General features: G+C 43.1%; 1 protein-coding gene across 3 annotated transcripts in view; it reads left to right on the top strand.

Annotated features, from left to right (window-relative positions):
• Positions 1-18,122, top strand: part of ALPK1 (alpha kinase 1) — a 113,298-nt gene that overhangs the window by 37,297 nt on the left and 57,879 nt on the right. For all 3 annotated transcript variants that reach the window (XM_063458341.1, XM_063458340.1, XM_063458342.1), the window contains one exon: positions 10,049-10,226. In XM_063458341.1, the coding sequence (XP_063314411.1) occupies positions 10,109-10,226 (118 nt within the window). In that variant the 5' untranslated portion in view covers positions 10,049-10,108. The remainder of the gene's footprint in view (positions 1-10,048; positions 10,227-18,122) is intronic.

Below are 18,122 nucleotides of genomic sequence, written 5' to 3'. Positions count from 1 at the left end.
GATTGTTCCTGTTCAGTGACACAAATCGATGATGTTTTATTGGCTTCACAGATATCCACCCTATTTAACCCCTCCACTACCTCTCCTAAATCAGCTTCCTATTAGCCTGTGTAAGGTAACTCTCCTATTTCCTGATTATAAGAGCATTTGTGTACATATAAAGATGTGGTGTGTGTATATACAGTGTGAGTGTGTATATATGTATGTGTGTATATATATATCAGGACTCGACAAATCCCAGGCCCGATCCGCCTCCAAGGTAGATGAGTGGAGGCGGGCAGGCGGCCTACTTGTGTAGAGCATTGACGTTCGGGCCGGTAGCCTACTCGTGAAGAGCATTGGCGTTCAAGTGAACGGCCTACTCGTGAAGAGCCGGTGGGCGGCCTGCTCATTAGGATTGAGGCAGGCGGGCCCGGGAGCTGTAACCTGCTCTGCTCCCTCACACGCCCTGTGTGTGTGTGTTTGTGAGTGTCCTGTGTCTGTCTGTCTGTCTGTCTGTGTTTCTGTCAGTGTGTATCAAATCAGTGTATGTGTGTCTGTTTAGGTGACCAGTCCCCCTCCAATCACATAAGAAAGTGGTTTTTACTCACCTTTTTTTCCCACATAGTGCTGGTATCACTGCAGCTGGCCCTGCCTCTATGACTGCCATCATCAATCTTGATGATCTCAGTCAATCCAAGGATTTCCCATAGGAAAGCATTGGGAGGCTATTGTGCATGTGTGGCAAAACACGATGATGTGCCAGTCAGCATCTCCTCATAGAGATGCATTGAATCAAAGCACCTCTATAGGGAACTTTCTGTGCCTCTATGCAGAGCGTGGAGATGCTAAACGTAGGTTCTGCACACTTTGCAGCACTGACCCAGGAAGCACCTCTAAAGGCCATCTGAGTGACTGTCACTAGAAGTGTTACTAGGCAACAATATAAATACTGCCTTTAATCTGAAGAGCCATGGCTTGCATTGAAAAGTGTGCAGGGACAGGCTCCTAACTGAAAACTCCTAGCCCTACTCCTTACCCAACCCTAACTCAGACCCTACCCCTATTCTTAACCCTACCTTTAACCCTACTCCTAACCCTACCCCTACCTGTTTTGCCACTTTTCAGAAGTCAGAAGCCCTTTAGCACTTTCGAAATTCGGCAATTCGGTTCGATTCGGCACTTCCGAAATTCGACACTACGGTCATTCGGAAGCATCCGAATGTCCGAAATTCGTCCGAATTTCCATTCGGACCGAACCAAATTGCACATGTCTAGTTATAAAAATTAGTTACTAACCTTTGTGTGTATTCCAAGAAACGGCATACTCAGGGATTTGTACTTCAATCAATTGTTGCTATTTATTCAGCTATTCCTTTATTATTATTATTATTATTATTAATATATTTATATAGCGCCAACAAATTACGTAGCGCTTTACAATGGGTGGACTAACAAACATGTAATTGTAACTAGACAAGTTTGCTGCACAGAAACAGAGGGGTTGAGGGCCCTTCTCAAAGAGCTTACATGCTAGAGGGAGTAGGGTAAAGTGACACAAAAGGTAAGGGAAGTATTAGGGAAGTAGATTGGTAGAATAGTATTCAATGAAGACTTAGTGAGGTTTTCTTGGAGCCATTAACAGTTTAATTGATATGCTTTTGTGAAGAAGTGAGTTTTTAATGATTTTTTTGAATGAGTGGAGACTGGGTGAGCATCTAATGGAAAAGGGAAGGGAGTTCCATAGGAACGGTGCAGCCCTAGAGAAGTCTTCAAAGCGAGCATCAGAGGTGGGAGTACGAACAGAGGATAGAGGCAGGTCCTTGGCAGAGCGTAGGGGCCTAGAAGGGACATATCGTGTATTAGGGAGGATAGATAGGTGGGAGTAGCATTATGAAGAGATTTGAAAGCAAGAACCAGAATTTTATATTGAGCCCTATATCATACAGGAAGCCAATGCAGAGACTGACGTAAGGGGTGAGGCGTCATAGTCCTGTATACACACATGTATCAATAGTCCTATATATACACTACTGTGCAAAGGTTTTAAACAGATTTTTTAAAAATATTTAAACTAAGAATGCTTTAAAAAAAATAAAGAGGTTAATAGTTTGTTTTTATCAATTGCTAAAATGCAAAATGAAGGAACAGAAGAAAAATCTAAATCAAGTTAATATTTGGTTTGACTGCTCTTGGACTTCAAAACAGCATCCATCCTTTTAGGTACTCTTTTGCAAGGTTTTATAAGAAACATGGCAGGTAGGTTGTGCTAAACATCTTGGAGAATTAACACCAATTATTCTGAGGATTTAGGCAGCTTCATAGCTTCAGTTGCTTCTGTCTCTTAATGTAATCCCGGACAGACTCAATGGTGTTGAGATCAAAGCTGTGTGTGAGTCATATCATCAATCATAGTTCTTCTTTGCACTGAATATTTTTATGAATTTGGCTGTATGTCTGGGGTGGTTATCATTATTAAATACATTTTGGTTCAATCAGATGACTGCCTCCCTGTTGTTACTGGTGTTACTGTATGGTGGATTAATATCTGCCTGTACTTCTCAGCATTGAGGAGACCATTCATTTTAACCAAACCCCAACCTCTAATTGAAGAATCGCAGCCCTAAACTAGCAAGTATCCTCCACCATGCTTCACTGTTGCTTGTAGACATTCATTATTGTACTGGTTTTGAGCAGTTCAGCAAAATTCCCCCTTCTGCTACAACCAAATATTGGAAACTGACTCATCATTACAGAGTACCTGCTGCCATTTATCTGCCCTCCAATTCCAATGTCTCTGTGCATAGTTGAGATGCTTGGCCTTGTTTACAAGTCAGAGATATGGCTTTTTGGATGTCAGTGTTCCATTCAAGGGACAGAATAGGCATCCAGACTACTTCATCTCATTGAAGTGGTCCCTATACCCCTTAGTCCTGCAATGTAAAACGTTTTTACATTGCAGTACTAAGACAGCCTCTAGTGTTTACAGGACTCTGGATCTCTTAAAAGATGCTGGACATCCTCATGCTCTGCATGAGGACAATTCTTTCCTATGGAGAGGGCCCATTGCGCACACAGCGCTCACCGCGTATGTTCATTATGTCCCCTAGTTGAAGGTGACTGAGCGCCTACCCAGCTCCGAGGATCATCAGAGCTGGAATTGGATAAGTGATTTGAGTTTTTTTTTTTTAACCATTTATGAGACAGAGGGGGAAATCAGGGCACTCGGACAAATTAAGTTCCTGGGCCCCTTGTCCAATATACAAACGTACAAATATAAATGTTACGGTTGCCTCCAGGCTAGCTGGAAGTTGGACCACTTGGATATCCTGGTTCCCGAACTAGGAGAGGCAGAGGGTCGCTCCGATCAGCATATCCTGGTATTCCTATAAGAGTAGAATATCCCACTAGCTATAGTACAGCTAGGATCCACTGTTCCCTACAACACGAGTCGAGGCTGCGAGTTGAGGTTAAAACGAACTGGCTTTAATGGCACTCATGCATGGCAATTTATACAATTTATCGGGCCAAAGGACAACCCCTCTGGACCTGATGGTACACTGGACAATGCAATGCCCAACCAATTAGAGAAAAGTGCATCTTTTGAACACACTCCCCCCTAGCTTGGAGATAATTGGTTTCAACGGTTACACTAACCTACTTATCTCCAAGCGCATGAAAATACCACATTTTATTACCCACATGAAAATAACATAAAAATGCATAACTTTTATATTTTATTACGAAAATAGCCCATTCGACCATTCTCTGGATAGCTCAGACCTGAGCGCACAAGATATACAAACTGTGCTCAGATCTCACGAATGGCCTGTAAGAGTCATATTATAGTTTGTTCGCATGGTTTTTGAGCGAACGGAGGGAACAACCAGCACCTCAACGGGTTTCGTGTAAACCATCAGCCGATTACAGTTTTAGGGATTTTACTCTCTAGTCCCGCCGAACACTAGAAGACAAAAAGATGTCCGCCGCCTCATGTTCGGCATACGAACGGCGACTACCTTGGGTTAAGTACATAGGTTGCGGTTAACCGCAGAAACCACAGCTTAGTGACACACGCCAGGGTCTAGGTGGTCGTCGTTCGACAGTACTTTCGTGCATGGTTCAGTATTCCATTCGGGCAATTGTGCGCGAACGGTGACCACCCCGATGACGCCAATTAGGTTGCGGTTAACCACAAACCGCAACTCCCGGGCGGTTAATTGCCTGCACACTCCTGTAGCGGGATGGTTGACTGTTCGTTAGTTCTTTCGGCGGTTTCGAGGTCAACAAGGTTAACTAGCGGCACACGCCAAGAGCCGGGTGGTCAGTCATTCGTATATACGAATGGCTTGCAGAATGGGTTTGTATGAAACAAAGTAGCTTGGTGAAACAAAAATAACTGTATGTATCTGACAGAAGGGATCTCTGTAACAATAAATAGTTGCTTTTTCACTAACTATGAAATATTGTGGAACTGACAATGGAATTTCCATTTTGGACCAATATTTAAGTTGTAGAATGTTTCTAATTTGGCTATTTTTGGCCTCCAATGTGCAATTTTTGTCCGTTTTGTAAAGTTTAGTGAATAAACTACGTGTGTTTTGTGTATGTTTGACTGTGTGTATTGTGAGTGTAGGTGGTAGTTTATGTACCTAGTACCACTGCGGATGTATTTATGTATATGCATAAAGTGTTACTGTTACTATATGTGTGCATCTGTTTGTAGTATTATTATTATTTTATTATTGATATAGCGCCAGCAAATACTGTAGCAATGGGTATCTGAATATATGAATTCAATAACACATTTGAGTGGGTGAATGCAAGAACGCTTTTGTGTGTTGTGCAAAATTGTCCATTCATGTGTAATGTTTGTAAATGCAGAGTGTCTCGGTGTGTGGAACAAGGGTTGTGTAATGTGTGGAATGTGGAAGGGAGTGCTCGGGTATATTTAAAAAATGTTATCAGTTTGTTTAAATGTAGGGGTAATATTTCTATAGCAAGTCAGTGTGTGCAAATACAAGAGTGTATTTTAGCAGTTACTTGATTGTGTCAGTGTTTGTGAATGCAGGAGTTTATTTGTGAAGAGTGTTAAGGTATGTCGATGATCAATGTGAGTGTGAGTAATAACTAGATATAGTTTGCATACATGAAGAGCAGGAGTTGTGGGATACAAGTGTGTGTGTTTTTTAAAAATGTTTTATTTCTGTTTTCTCCATTTTCCAACACACTGACACATATACACACATCGACACAAAGACACACACATTGGCACATGTACAGACTTGGACAAATACACACACCTTGACACATACACACACACTCACTCAGATACACACACTGACGGATACACACACTGACACATATACACACACAGAGATACATACACACACAGACAGATACACACACTGGCACATACACACACTGACACATACCTGATGGGGGGCCCCCCAGTGTACTGAACCCGGTCGTTCTGGCTCTGCCAGCCCCAACACTTCGTCTGCAGTGCATGCCAAGCTGTGTGGACAGAGTAGACAAGAGAGAATTCCGCTCTTATTTCAGGGGTAGGCCTCAAAAAGCTTTGGTCCCTTGGTCAGTGACTGAATTGCCATAGTGCTTAATCCGCCCATGATTGCACTCGGGACCCACTGATTTCTGCATGTTCTGGTTTCATGGCACTGCTAAACATCTTTCATTTGTGAAGGGAAGTACACATGATGTGTCTTTCAGTTGACTTGGCCAACCACTAAATCTATAGTCCTCATTGTTGCCTGTGTCTTGCCATGGTATATGCCTTTTGACATTAAACTGCCCATGGGTGCACTCGGGACCCACTGATTTCTGCATGTTCTGGTTTCATGGCACTGCTAAACATCTTTCATTTGTGAAGGGAAGTGCACATGATGTGTCTTTCAGTTGACTTGGCCAACCACTAAATCTATAGTCCTCATTGTTGCCTGTGTCTTGCCATAGTGTATGCCTTTTGACATTAAAGCAACCTCACCTTTTTAGCATAGTTTGGTTGTTCCTCACAGAATTTTATTCCTCCTACAAAGCTGTTTCTCTTTCCCTTAATGATTTTTGTTTCTTTCCCCTAGTCTTCAGTCCTAACCGGTGCCACAGTTATTTCCAGGTGGGCTCCCCCTGTCTCGGGCCACAGCGCTGGGCCAATCCTAAAGGCACCCAAAGGTGGGGGCACCGGGAGGAGCCCTGTCACAGGGGGGCAAGGAGGTGTCCATCTGGCTACCTCTGGGCGCCCCTGAAGCTGTGCTAGGTAAGGCAGAGCAGGCAGCTGCTTACCTTGATGGCAGGTGCCTGCTCTGCCAACATATGCCGGTGACCTGTCCTGAGGAAAGGGGGATGGAGAAGCCAGGCGGCGAGGGAGGCTGTTTTTGCAGCCTCTCACTCCTCCCTCGCGCGCCTTCTGTGATGCTGGGAGCCGGAATATGACGTAATTCCGGCCCTAGCATACTAAACAGCGTCAGGAGGAGTAAAGAGCTGCCCCACACTGGACTCCAGGGAGATGAGTGTTTGACTGTCGGTGAGTGTGTGTGTGTGTGTCAGTGAGTGGCTGCTTGTGTATGTGTTTGTCAGTGAGTGAGTGAGTGTTTGTGTGTCTGTCAATGAGTGAGTGTATGTCTATCAGTAAGGGTCTGTGTGTGTGTCTGTCAGTGAGTGTGTGTGTGTGTGTGTGTCTGTCAATGAGTGAGTGTATGTATGTCAGTGAGTGTGTGTGTCTGTCAGTGAGTGTCTGTGTGTGTGTGTGTGTGTGTGTGTGTCTGTCAGTGAGTGTGTTTCTGCCAGTGTGTGTCTGTCAGTGAGTGAGTGACATGAGGGGCGGTAAAATGGATCCTTGCCTAGGGCAAGAAATCCTTGCACCAGCCCTGTCTTCAATCCTTTAAGAAGTCCCTCAAAACCCATCTTTTCAGGAATGCTTATGGCCTCCAAGAGTAACTTCTATCTCTCAAACCTTCCTCTTGCTCTCTCCTATAGCGCCACACTCCACTCTCACCTCCAGTTCTGCTACTTTCCTACCATGCCTATTTGCTGTCTCTCTCAATATCCTTCCTTTTGTGTTTTTATACCCCAACTCCTCTAGACTGTAAGCTCGTTTGAGCAGGGTCCTCAACTACCTTTTGTTCCTGTTACACTTTGTTATTGTTTCATTTGGTAAATTCCCCTTTTATTGTAAAGTGCTGTGGAATAAGCTGGTGCTATATAAATACCAATAATAATAATAATTAGCATGTTTGTTATAATTGTTATTAGAACTTTAAGATTTAATTAGCTTTAAGATTTAATTAGTCCTGGGGGCGGAGTCTAGCTACTGAAGCGATCAGACGCATGGCCGAGGAGCTCCGGGAAGAAAAGAGCAAAAACAATCGATAAAGGTGGGATTCAATACCCTACTCCCATTTCAGGGGGTACCCCTACATCCCCCAATCCACATGGGCCGCAAAACAAAAAAACAAAAGCCCGACAAGCCTCGGCAGGGCATGAGCATTGGGGACTTATGGAAACAGGCCCTGAGTGGCCCAGGCCCCAATATGACATCCCTACATGGCGGCTGCTCCAACTTTGAGGATGGAACATCGGACGAAGCAGAGGAGGAGTACTTAGCAGAGCCGCAGGGGCCCTCGACGGCACCACAGATACCTCCACCGCCCATGGCGACCTCCATGCCGGTAACAATGGAAGCGATCGGCAGGCTAATGGAGGACCACCATCGGAAAATTTCGGCAGAAGAGGCCGCAATCCGAGACGACCTGCACGGTCTGTCTAGCAGATTGGGAGTGGTAGAAAAACACTCTAACACCCAGGCCACCCATATCAAGGAGCTGCAACGGGTGGTTTCAGAGCTCCAACAACAAAACCTCCTCACGGAACGCAAGCTTGACGCCCAGGAAGATAGACAGCGAGAAAATAATCTGAAAGTGCGGGGGTAGCAGAAAACCTCTCAGAAGCCGAACTACCGCACTTCACTAGGCGGCTACTAACTGCACTTCTGAACCCCAAAACGGCTAAAGCAATCCAAATAACCAGTATATTCCGTATACCAAAATCAATTAAGGCACCAACTTCAGCTCCTGGAGATCTGATTATTCAATTCCTCAGCCGCATGGACAAAGCAGCAGTACAAGCAGCCATCAGAGGCCAACCAACCTACCTCTTTGAGGAGATGGAGCTCTCCTTCTTACTGATCTCTCGGGAGGAACGTTGGCGTGGAGGAGAGCACTGAGACCATTCACCTCCCTACTACGCACACACCAGCTCCGGTACCGTTGGGGCCCAGCCAACACACTGCATGTCACCAAAGGAGAAACAACGCATATAATACACGACATTCAAGAAGCCGCAGCAGCACTGAGAGACTTAGATCTCCCTTTGGACTCCCTCAGAAGGGCGATACCTGCAACCTCTCGAGGCCTTGAACCGGTACACGCTGCTGAATTCAAGCCTAGACAGAGAGCCACGTAGACCTCACCGGGACACTATTTTCTATTGCATAGTCGAATTACGACCTTATTGTTATTATTTTATTACAACTTTAATTTTATTTTTTATTTTTATTTTATTTTACCTTACTTTACTTTATTATATACAAAAATGAAACCAAGTGGGGACCAATAGGACGATGGAGGGCTCACACCCAGACTACACTACCGCCATCACGACCCCGCACCACAATAAACGTGACCAGAACCAGACCCGGACCACACAGACAGTCCCCTGGCAACATCGCTCACCCCTCATACCGTACCTAAAGGTACCCCAGACGCAGCATACAACAAGAAGGGGCCCTAAACCCGTTTGGCCAGCACTAGACGGACAGACACTCACTACTGACCCATATAGCCCAGCCCCAGACTGGCTGACATTGCCTAACACGACTTTCTAACCCGACCTTACGTTAACCTACCACACGTCACAGAGACCTCAACGTCTACTCCTCAACGACTGCTTAACTTGCAGAAGTCTTATCACATGCTACAATCGAAATTAGAATGTTCCCTCATACTTTACAGCTACTGTAAATATTAACATGACACAGCTATATTTCCAACCCTACAGAGCCCTACAGCCCATATACAGGTACAGGTACAGCATAACATACTTATCTCCAGCCCAACAGGTCCTATGCAAGAGACACTCACAATCTCTAGTCACAGAAAACCAGACAGGCGAGAGTCTCACACAATGCCTTGCACATATTATAAGCACGAGAAATTACTCCAGTTTACTCCTATAGTAGTCAACACCAGACCAGGTGCGATTTTGTACAAGTTTCAGGGCACTGCTGTTTGATCAACCTCTATGCATAACTTTATTTTAATTTTCGTTTGTTTCACGTAGTCGAACTACACACTAGCTACTTGCACTAGAACCGACCTCACTTATTATTATAAATTGTGCAACAGTTACCATGTACCCCATTGTAATAATTGTCGTTGAAGCGTACTTGGATTGCCGTTGGGGCACCACATATGCGTTGTTATATCAATATGCACTACAAAAATAAAGAATAAAAAAAAAAAGATTTAATTAGTCCTGTCTGTTAGGAAAAACGTTTTACATGAATTTTTGCAGGTAAATATTTTGTAAAAAATCTAACTGATTGGAATAATTTCCAATGATTAAAACAAATGAAATCGAGGCCTAAATGTCGAGAAAATTTCCGACTTTGTGTAAGTGCTCATTAGGTGGGTAAGCCTTACCTTATGTCAAATCAGCCGAGATACCACCTATTTCGATATGATCATAACCAACCATGCAATCAAATGTTTAATAAACTAGTGGCAAGTCTTTTCAGAGGAATAATATTTCTGTATCTATTCTTTTATGGTGTTGAACAGCTCAAGCACCCTGCTGTAATTTCACACACGTCTCTAATAAAGCCTTATAGAAGTTGCCATGTGTTTTCATGTACTTTTTCTCCATTATCTATCCCCGGCTTGAGGCTTGCATATAATTGATGATTCTTTAGTTAATCATCTCTTTTCCTCTTTTGTTCAGCAGGTACCTCACCCTTGAAAAATCCTTTTTATTTAGAATGTGTGTCTTCTCCTAGGTCATTGATCACAGTGCACCAAGGGATACTTGATTCACAGTCAAGTGGGAAACAGTCGTCATGAATAATCAAGAGGTTGTGGCTGTGCTAGAAGAGTGCAAGCAAAAGCTTGAATCGCTCGCTTCAGAGGTGTCAACGCCGTCTGAGGAAGAGAAGAATGACCACCAGTGGTGCAAAGGTGAGAACCTTATGTGAGGCACAGGACTGCCAGCAGGTTCCTTCTCAGCTTCTGCGTCCCAATCGCATGTCCTTGTCCCTGCTCTATTTTTCTTCTTTTGGCAGGCGAGAGCGAGTGAGCTGTTGGGTTTTGAGGTATGAATGGGATCTGGTCTGTAGGCAATGAAGGAAGCTCACTTTGTTGTGAGTGAATTGCTGTCACTTTTAATTTTCAGGCCCCAGTAAACCCAGGCAGAGTAGCATTTATTCTTGCAAGCAGAACAATGAGCAAAAGTTTGACGGCAGGTGACATACTTTTTGAATATCAGAAAAGATGGTGAATAGGCTATTAACGCAGTCTGTTATGTATGAATCTGTTTATCCATCAATGGGTTAAGAATTTCAATTTAATGACTCTGCTTGCTAATTTGTTTTTGCATGAGTTATTCCAAACAGTTGCTGATAACATTTTTTTTTCTTCTAAGAATTAAACAAACCAGAAATGAATAGAAAATCACTCCTAATGATATTAGTAGTAGCTTTTGGCCTTCTGTAATTTTGTGCTAATGATGTTAGAGTATCAAGGGAAATACACTATTTATGATCAATTAAGACTTGTGTACATTATTATTTTTATTTTAAGGTGCCAATTAAAAAAATAGAAGATCAGTTATTCTTTATGATATAAAGCATTACTACTAAGACCAGTACATATACACCAATATTCTACAGTAGAACTTGTTCAATGTTCGTAAGGCACTCAATACAAAACTATGAATGGTGCCAGTTTGAATTCTATATGAAGAAAAAAAAAATATTCTGTAGATATAAAACGGCATACCTACTTGATTTAAATACTTAAAGGACCACTCTAGTGCCAGGAAAGCATACTCATTTTCCTGGCACTAGAGTGCCCTGAGGGTGCCCCCACCCTCAGGGACCCCCTCCCGCCCTGCTCTGGAAAGGGCAAAAGGGGTAAAACTTACCTTTTTCCAGCGCTGGGCGGGGAGCTCTCCTCCTCCTCTCCGCCTCCGTTCCTCCCCGTTGGCTGAATGCGCACGCGCGGCAAGAGCTGCGCGCGCATTCAGCCGGTCACATAGGAAAGCATTCATAATGCTTTCCTATGGACGCTTGCGTGCTCTCACTGTGATTTTCACAGTGAGAATCACGCAAGCGCCTCTAGCGGCTGTCAGTGAGACAGCCACTAGAGGAAATAGGGGAAGGCTTAACTAATTGATAAACATAGCAGTTTCTCTGAAACTGCTATGTTTATAAAACAATTAGTTAACCCTAGCTGGACCTGGCACCCAGACCACTTCATTAAGCTGAAGTGGTCTGGGTGCCTAGAGTGGTCCTTTAAAAGCATTTTTTAAATAAACTATTAGTAATATTATTTATTCTACATATTGCAAATAGTTTTTTATGGGTACTCGTGTGAACCAACCCTCCATATCCTGCTTTCTGCACTTATTATTAAGTGGATTGCAAAGTTTTAAAAAGAGCAGGCAGTCAGGAATAGGTCAGGTGTGAAAAGTATAGTCTTGGAAAATTAGACCGGACTTGTGAGTACACGGATGATTTTAACTTCTTAGGAATGGCATAGTATTCAATGATGTCACACGCTATAACACGCATGATAGCGTGCAAGATTATGGTGCTGTAGTGTGAAAGGCCACATCCCTGCTGGCAACAGAGAGATCAGAGAATCATTTGGTGGTCAGGGCCGGACTGGGGAAAAAATTCGGCCTGGGCATTTTTTAATTACAGCGCCCCACTAAAAAGAGGTCCGGGCCAAATAGGGTGTGTTTTGTCATCACCAATGACAAGCACGCCCCATCACAAAGTGAGCATGTTGGTTCAATGCTCTTCCAGGGCAGACCATGCGCAGAGCTCTGCTGAAGAGCTCTAGCATGAGAAAAAGACCCTGCATCTGTTCTGCACAGCGCAAGCAAATTTAATAACATGCTTGCACTGTGTTTGCTTGAAATTTGTCTCTGGTGTCTCCATAGATGGTATACCAGGAGACAAAAATGCCAGGAAAGAGTATTGTGCAGTGTGTGTGTAAGGGTGCTGTGTATGTGTGTGCAAGAGGGGTGCAGTGTGTGTGAGGGGTGTAGTGTGTGCTGTGTGTAAGTGATAGGTGCTGTGTTTGCATGAGGGTGCTGTGTGTGTGAGGGGTGCAGTGTGTGTGTATGCTGTGTTTGCATGATGGGTGCTGTGTTCGTGCGATGGTGCTATGTGCCTGTGAGGGTGCTGTGTCAGGGGTGCAGTGTGTGTGATGGTGCAGTGAGTGTCAGGGGTCCAGTGTGTGTGTGTGAGTAAGGGTGCTGTGAGTGTCAGGAGTGCTGTGTGTGTTAGGGATGTAGTGTGTGTGCAAGAGGAGTGCAGTGTGTGTGTGAGGGTGCTGTGTGTGAGGGGTGCAGTGTGTGTGTGCTGTGTGCTGGGTGCTGTGTTTGAGTGAGGGTGCTATGTGCGTTTGAGGGTGCTGTGAGTGTCAGGGGTGCAGTGTGTGTGTGTGTGTGTGTGTGTGTGTGTGTGAGGGTGCTGTGAGTGTCAGGGGTGCAGGGTGTGTGTGTGTGTGTGAGTGAGGGTGATGTGAGTGTCAGGGGTGCAGTGTGTGTGTGAGTGATTATATCCCCCCTCCCTTCTTAACTGTGGCATGGGAGGGGGGATCGTGCTGGTGGTGCTAGTGGTGAGTGAACCTATGGGGCTAGAGTTCATTCTTGCGAGACCCGGAATGTTGCCATGGCAATGCTCCATATCTCGCAAGAGGAACTCGGCGGAGCTGCAAGTTAGAGCTCCTCCAGGTTCCTCTCCTGTCTCCCTCCCTCTCTCCCTCGTTGGCGGCCGCAATAAACTACATGTGGTGAGGGAGATCTTTTATATACCTACTGGCCCGTCATGGAACACAGCGGGGCCGGTGCTCGGATAGTGCCGGCCCTGCATAGACCGACGGGGGGATTCCCTGCCGGCCGAGGCCCATGGCCACAGCGGTGTGCCCGATGGCCAGTCCGGGCTTGCTGGTGGTCCAGTGTGCAGGATATCCAGGTGTAGACATTACAATCTCTTGTGGTCCTGTGTGCTGGTAATACCAGTTTGGAAATCTTGCAGTCTCTAGGCTGCAACTCTACTGGGTGCAGACCACATAACCATTACAGCATGTGGTAGTTCTTATTGTGCCAGGAGTGTCCACACACAGAGACACACAAAATTGTCTATTCTTGATTCTGAAATAATATTAAACCTAAAAATGACATATCCACACACTTAACTACCCAGACACACTAATAATGCAGACATACCATGCACACACTAACATTACAAATATAAAAATGGTTATTTTTTTAGAGAAAAAAAATCACTGTTATGTTGACGTTAAGCAAATAAAATGTATATGTTCTCTCTCATTCCATTCTCAGATTGCCTGTCTTAAACTCCTGCAATAAATCATCCTGTCTTTCTCTCCATGATGTTACTGCTGTTCTTATCCTGCCCCTTCTCCCTCCTTCCTCTTGCAGGCTTTGCTTTCCCTTAGGCTGAAGCAGGAGAGACACCCTAAGGAGCATTTCCCTGATAAGACATGCCGAGAACAGCCTTCTTATATCTGTACTGATTGGCACAGACTGAATTGACTGACAGGAGGCGGGAAGGGGTGTTTTTTAATCCGTGGTTTTAGAGAAATCTAGACATTTGCTCGTAACATGGATAGCATAATGCATAGATAAAATAATTTCTATAATTTAAGATTGTTGTATTTGTCATAAAAGGTACTCTTTAACCCCTTAAGGACCAAACTTCTGGAATAAAAGGGAATCATGACATGTCACACATGTCATGTGTCCTTAAGGGGTTAAACCTCAGGTGTTTCTATCATCTAGCCAAAACAGCCAGGGCAGAAAAGTGCCAATTTTAATTTGCAGGGGTTCAATTTCACCTACAGCAGGAGGATATTTTGACCTGTGCATGTATCTATCTATCTATCTAAAAATACAGCAAATTTTGCACTCAGATTCTCTCCCAGTGTTGTACTTTTCCCCCAGTGCCACTATCGCCGGCCTAATCCACAGCAAACTTGAAAGAGAGCATTTGGGAGTAATCACAACTAAGCCTCAGTATGAGTAAGCAAAGGACAGAGGACAATAAGAAAAAAGTTAAATCTATAAGTTAAATGTAAAAAAAAATATTAACTGCTCCTGAATGCCTGTTACTAGGAATTGTGCACTACATCAAATAATGGAGCAAAAAAAGGCAGGATTGCAACATAGTATTTTTTTCTACGTAGTATAATAAGCTAGCGCTATATAAATAAAAAAGTAATAATAATAATATGGTTACTTGTCAGTCGACGATCTCAGGTTGAGGTGTGTGTGGTCATTGTTTTATATATTTCCTTACACCTTTGTCATCAGGACGCACTTGGAAACCAGAGTAATCTGAAAATACCTTTCCTGGTTAAATACTTTGTTATTATTATTATTTATTTGCTCATTCTGTCTGATGATCATAATCATGATAAAAGTCTGAATCAGACTTTGTTTATATGGACTGAAACATCGATTTCTTAGTTTAAAGCGTGGAGGAAAAAAGCAGTGGAAACAATCTAATTTAGAGTTTGAGTGCTCTCCTTAAAGTTTGATATATATATGAAATCTGTATTTCATCTGTAAAGATGTATGAAATCTCATACAATATTTTTGTCAGGTTGCCTTGGATGGTTTGTTTGTAGAGTGCATTGGGATAAGAGAAATCTACAGACAATGAATACCATAATGAACAAAGAATACATAATTTCTTAATGCTTATTAATTTGCCAACCACTGAATAAGATAGTTATTCCTGTGCTTCAACCTGGAATATACGAATTTCAACAGGTTAGTTCCAGATGAGTGGAATCCATAATCGCAAGATTAGACACAGTTATTCAGGTGAAAAGCTTAAGAATGGTAGAAATGATCAGAGAAAAGGATTAGTGATTGCCTTCAAGAGAGCGCAGGGAACAGCAAGTCGGTGAAAATTGTATTAAGTGATTCAGTAATAGCATTCACTAATTCAGACTTTAACGTGTAAATATAAAAACAATCATGTGCAGACCTTCATTAAATTGAATGAATACAAATAACTAACCTTGACATTTTAAAATTAAAAATGCAGATCCGGGGGGCGGGGCCTGGCCGCCAAGCTGGCTGGACGTGGGGCACCTCGGCTCCCTGACAAACCCGCAATAACCAGCTTCAAAATGCCCCTACTCGCCTGAAAACCCTCAGCTGCCGTGAGAGGGCAAAGGGGACCCGACCACCAACCTTCGGGGCAAGTATCAGCCCCCGCTCCACTGGCGATGCGGTCTGGTGGGCGAGTGGGATTGCGGCCTGCTGTGAGGCCCTGGCGGGAGAAGCGGCCGATCTCCCGTACTTGGTCTGGCGAGACCTCCCACCGCCTGCTAAGGGCCCCGTTACCCCCCCGTGGGCCGGGGGGTTATCCCGGACCCCACCGGGGACGCATCGCTCGTTCAGGGCATCCAGGCTGCAGGAGGACTGACTGGGAACCGCATGGGAAAATCCAAGATGGCTGCCGCGCTCATTGTGAGACGGAGAAGTGAGGAGGAAATACCTAAGCAACGGCAGACAGACTGAGTGCTCCTTCCACCCACAGGATAACTGTATAGGGGATATGCTCCACAAGCAAGCCTCAGCATTATAACACTCACACCAACAGAGGCATCACCTCCCATTAACACCAGTGGATTTAAGGGGACTATTTCTGGACTCTGACCCTGCCTGAGTACAAGGGAACAACGAGAATGGGGAACAAGCTTCACTCCACTCCTGACTTTCAAGCCCCCACACACTGAAACAACCAGCTACAAGCACAGGTTTAGCACAGCTGCAGGAGGGATCAAGCGGCGTCTAACCACATATGCCTCAAGTTATAACAGAGTATGGTGTACCTCTTAATCTTGCACCTAATCCACAATTTTAATGTGTGTCTTTTGCATCGGACTCTCTTCCTGCAGTTAGAAAATAATCAAAATGTTTGAGCCTGCATGTATATCCGACGCTCTGCTGCCCCCTGGTGGTTAAACTTAATTAAGCTTATTGTAATCTGTTCTTAATGATGACCTTAGCTCCTGTTTTCATGGCAAATATAAGCTCACTGTTTTGTATCTCACACATATGCCCAGCACAAATGCCGATCTAGACAAGTTAAGCATCAATTATCTTGCTGTATTTTATTTAACTTCCCGCTAAAGATACAACTGTTTAGCCAAGCTTGCTACAAATATAAAAATGTGCAGACTCTCATGCCACTGTTTAACCAATATATATCTTGCAATACGCTGTTGTGGCGTCTGTTGATTCCTTGTACCCACCTGCACAGCAAAAATAAAGAATAAAAAAAAAAAAAAAAAAATGCAGATCCAACATACAACTATATGTTCCAGGGTTCAATATAACTTCCCAATAAAGTTAACAATGTTTCCTGGGTCTACATATCCTTAATAAAATTATGTACGCTGCTCCAATTTTCGCTTTGAAGAGTTCTTTAATATCGCACCATTCCTATTTTATTGTATTTTCATCCCTTCGCTTGTAAACTAAATATAATTTTTATTAAAGTGATGTAACTCGGTTTAAGCGTAGTAGTAACAATATTTAACTAAAAGGTACAACACAGCATATGAAGAGCTGTTATCATGTAGTATACGTGCCACCGTTCCCTTAAGTGTCATTACACTGCACTCCTGCTTACCATGTTCCAATATTTTTGACAGATTATGAAGAAATTAAGTGTTTCTATTTTGATGTCTTAAACAGAGGAGGTGGTCTTAATGCACTCTTTTATTTGTTATATAGATTAAAAACGGTTTGAAAAACAGAGAGGCTGCATTTAAAAGGGACATTTATCAAAGTGTTCTGTTCTAAAAAGTGGTGACAAAAATGTTAACAAAAAAATGTTTTGTTTTTTTACCCCACTTTTTCAGGGTTATTTACTGAACAGCAGATTTTGTACCCCCAAACCAATCTGCAGCAATCACCCGGATGCATTTTGTGTATGGATTAAAATCCATGCTTTCGCATCCAAGTTTTATATAAAGTATGGGATTCAGAAAATTCATAGATCACTGAATTGAACACAATTTTAAAAAGCAAAGAAACAAATGCTTCCGGCAGGATGTATACACAAATAATCTTTCACTTGATTTTTTGCAAGTGAATGGGAATTTTAAGTACTAGTTGCCCGCTGACAGTGCCATCATCTAGCAGGGAAATCTGTAAAAAAAAAATATATATAAAATATCGGTGGCGCAAGGGTTAATTTGGTGGTGGCTAGCCAGCACCCACATTAAAAAAAGTAAAATAAATAAATAAACCCATATTTCTATAACAGGGGTTTACAACCTTCAGCAATCTCTATTATTAATAAATGATTGCTTAGGTGAGTAAAATTTTTTCTGGGATATGGTATGAGCAATTCCACATTAAACAATCGGGTTGAAGCAAACAATAGCTTATTTTACAAGCTCAGTTAAATGCTGAAAAGCTGTTTGTCCACTTTAACAGGATGATCTGTTATACAGATGCCTTTCTAATCAATAATGAAAGATGCTGGTTTTCAAACTAATTAGTAGACCTAGTCAGGTTATAAAATAGGGACAAGAGATTGACTATGTAGTAATGTATAACCAACGTATTGACTATTCTAGAACACATAAATGCACATTAACTAAAAAGAATTATAAAATCCATAGTTTATAGTGTTTTATGAATAATTAATTAATCCCCGCCATGTATAACTATGGGAGAAGCATGCCTCTTGCCATCTTTGTACTGTGGAACATAATGCTGAATTAATTCTTGTTCATTACCCGGCACTTTACCAATTAAGCCAGTCTTTTATATATGCTGATGACGGAATTAAT

The sequence above is a fragment of the Pelobates fuscus genome, chromosome 6 (assembly GCF_036172605.1).
Source record: "Pelobates fuscus isolate aPelFus1 chromosome 6, aPelFus1.pri, whole genome shotgun sequence".
In the NCBI taxonomy this organism is placed as follows: Eukaryota; Metazoa; Chordata; class Amphibia; order Anura; family Pelobatidae; genus Pelobates; species Pelobates fuscus.
The sequence above is the reverse complement of the archived record's forward strand: the minus strand, read 5'-3'. Positions and strand labels throughout refer to the sequence as shown.